Below are 3,255 nucleotides of genomic sequence, written 5' to 3'. Positions count from 1 at the left end.
AATTAAATATTTTGTTGAAACTAAAGATAAATTTGTTGCTAAAAATAAGCCTAAAGGAGGAGGTATTTGGCTTGCTAAACTTACTGTTAAAAGTTGACCTTTTTCTTACCTCTTTGACAGTCGACATTAATAAGACCTCGAGTGATGTCCTTTAGTAGAAGACTCACCTAGAAAATTCTTGAATGAATCTTGTGCGTCAACAGCATCGTGTAAGGTGACTCGACTTTATGTTGTCGATGGATACCAACTTGTGGAGTCACTTTCAACTACTATTCTTTAGATCGTGCACTATGTTCCGAGAACCTTGACCACCATCAAGATTAGGCTATGCTGATTTACAAGCCGGTAGTTGACATCACATCTTAGGTAGAGTAGGATGACGTGAAATAAACACTACTTTGAATTACTACGGAATCCTTACATTCTCTTTGTGATCATAGGGAAATGGTGCACACAGGGACGGAGGAAAGGGGAAAGCCCAGACTTGCTCCAAGTCCATTAGTTTTCTGGACAATGCTACGTTTACATAATCGTTTACACTACATTCCCTTCACATGGAGGGGGTTCAAACACAATAAAATATTTGTGGGCCCCCTCCATATTGGGGGGAGGGGGTGTAAGGTCGTGGGTATACACATAGCATTATTCTAGTTTTTTAGGAAAAAATAATAAAATATTTTTTCTACATAAAAAAGTATTTATTTTTACAAACCAATCTAGTATAATATATTTTGTGCTGCCTGACTCCATCCCTAGGCGCACAAGTATCAATATTGGAAAAAACATAAAACGAGACACATTGTGATGAGGTAACACTATAAATGATGACCATATCTCCCTTTATAGAAGTATTTTCAATAAAAATAAAAATCAAACAGAGGGACAATCATCAAAATCATCACCCTTCAGCCACCCACGCACCCGCCTCAATATAAATAGCCGCGATGCATGTTCATGCACTCATTCCTCATCTGATAAAACACTCAAGAAAAGCCCTCCTCGCCCAGGCCATTGACGGCAGCTCACAGTTTCAGGTACCCTTTTTTCTTTCCATTTATACCATATAGTTCAATTTTTGAATTAACGCAGTTTGAAATTAATTGTCCTTTTATTTGTTTTTGGAAATTCCGCTTTGATTTAATTGTCATTTAATACTTGAATTAACACCAAATGCCGTCAGGGAAGAACTCAATTCGAAAAAAATAATAAAAAATCTGAGCCCATCAAAATGATCCTGAATTCAGGTACTTTATCAGTAAATTCAAATAAAAAAAACACTTGATTTTTTCAGTTGCATGTACATGCACTGCATCATTCATTTTCACATGAAATAAATTTTTTATTTAATTTTCGTTATTTTTTACTCAGAATCACTAGTTTCGATCAATTCATCTATTGTACATAATTTTTTTGTTTTTTGTTTCTTTCACCTTTTCTTTCATCTCGGAAAACCCTAGCAGTTGTAAGATTTGGTTTTTTCTTCAATTTTACTTATCATTCTCAATTTTTGGATCTGTTTCTAAAATTCTGAAATCTAATCAGTAAAATGTGAATCTATTTTATTTTATTTTTGTATTTTGTCAAATCTAGGATTAACTTGGGTTTCCAATGACAAGAAATGAAAAAGAAAAAGGGAAAAAAGAAAAAGAAAAAGTAAAAGATTTTTTTAATCTCAGGAAAACCCTAGTTTATGCAATTTTTTTCTATACAGGTTGTAAGCTTTGGCTTTTGTCTTCAATTTTAATTCTTATTCTCGATTTTAGAACTGTTTATAAAATTTTGACATTTGAAATTAGTAAAAGGTTAATGATTTTTCTGTTTTATTATTGTTATTATCATCATCATCATTATTTTTGTATTTGTCAAATCTAGGCTTGGATTGGGTTTCCAGATCTTTTGCAGAAAGTAAAAATCCCTTTTTTTTTTTTTTAATTATTATCTCCGAGAACCCTAGTTTGTAATTTTTTCTTTTCCTTTCCGGTTATATTTGGTTTTTGTATTCAATTTTACTTATTCTCAATTTTGGAATTGTTTCTGAGATGCTGAAATTTAAAATCAGTAAAATGTGAAAGAATTTTTGTTTGTTTATTTTTATTTCTTTGAATTTTTCAAATGTAGGCTTAGTTTGGGTTTTCAGAAAATCACTTTTGTGGGCTACAAAATAATCCTAAAACCTAAAGCATCTACTTGAGCTATCAGGTTTTCTTGACAAAGTATGGTTTTAACATCTAATATCGTTTATATTTAGTCAACACACAGTTTTTTTTTTTGCTACTCGATTTTAGTAAGATAAATTGTGGGTCCAAAGTTCCGATTGCTAATCAACTAATACGTTTTGTACTTTCAAGACTTCTAAATATTTCTTATCTCATTCCATGTCTTGTCTATAACTTAATAGATATCTATCGCAATTAGCTAATTTTGTTATTTCTCATCTCATTGCATGTCTGGGCTGTAACTTAATAGCTATCTATCGCAATTAGCTATTTTTGTTATATCTCATCTCATTCCATGTCTGGGCTGTAACTTAATAGCTATCTATCGCAATTAGCTAATTTTGTTATTTCTCATCTCATGCCATGTCTTGGCTGTAACTTAATTGATATCTATCGCAATTAGCTAATTTTGTTATTTCTCATCTCATTCCATGTCTTGGCTGTAACTTAATAGATATCTATTGCAATTAGCTAATTTTGTTTTGGGCTAACTTTATTTTGTGTTATGTAATTCTAATACGAGTTGTCCTTGCTAAAACTGCAGGGTGGGAAATGGATACCGGTGGCAATTCCTTACCATCTGGAGCAGATGGAAAGAAGAGAAAAGTGTCCTACTACTACGATCCAGAGGTTGGAAATTACTACTATGGGCAATTTCATCCAATGAAGCCCCACAGGATGAGGATTACTCATGCTCTCCTCGCACATTATGGATTACTCCAAAATATGACTGTTTTGAGGCCAAATCCTGCTCGAGAAAGAGATATTTGCAGGTTTCATGCTGATGATTATGTCAAGTTTTTGAAAATGGTCACCCCAGAGACACAGCAGAATTACATGATGCAATTGAGGAGATTTAATGTTGGTGATGACTGCCCTGTATTTCATGGTCTTTACTCCTTCTGTCAAACTTATGCTGGAGGCTCTATTGGTGGAGCGGTTAAATTCAACCATACACAGTGCGACATCGCAATAAATTGGGCTGGTGGATTGCACCACGCGAAGAAATGTGAGGCTTCCGGTTTCTGCTATGTGAATG

At 33.6% G+C, this 3,255-nt stretch overlaps 1 protein-coding gene across 1 annotated transcript; it reads left to right on the top strand.

Annotated features, from left to right (window-relative positions):
• Positions 1 to 965: 965 nt before the first annotated feature.
• On the top strand, positions 966 to 3,248 carry LOC111374591 (histone deacetylase 19-like; the record flags this gene model as incomplete). Its single annotated transcript, XM_022997287.1, has 2 exons — positions 966 to 1,034; positions 2,761 to 3,248. A coding segment is annotated over exon 2 (480 nt), but the record flags the coding sequence as incomplete, so codon positions are not given.
• Positions 3,249 to 3,255: the final 7 nt, after the last annotated feature.

The sequence above is a fragment of the Olea europaea genome, unplaced genomic scaffold (genome assembly GCF_002742605.1).
Source record: "Olea europaea var. sylvestris unplaced genomic scaffold, O_europaea_v1 scaffold12608, whole genome shotgun sequence".
In the NCBI taxonomy this organism is placed as follows: Eukaryota; Viridiplantae; Streptophyta; class Magnoliopsida; order Lamiales; family Oleaceae; genus Olea; species Olea europaea.
This window is presented reverse-complemented; position numbering and strand designations above follow the sequence as displayed.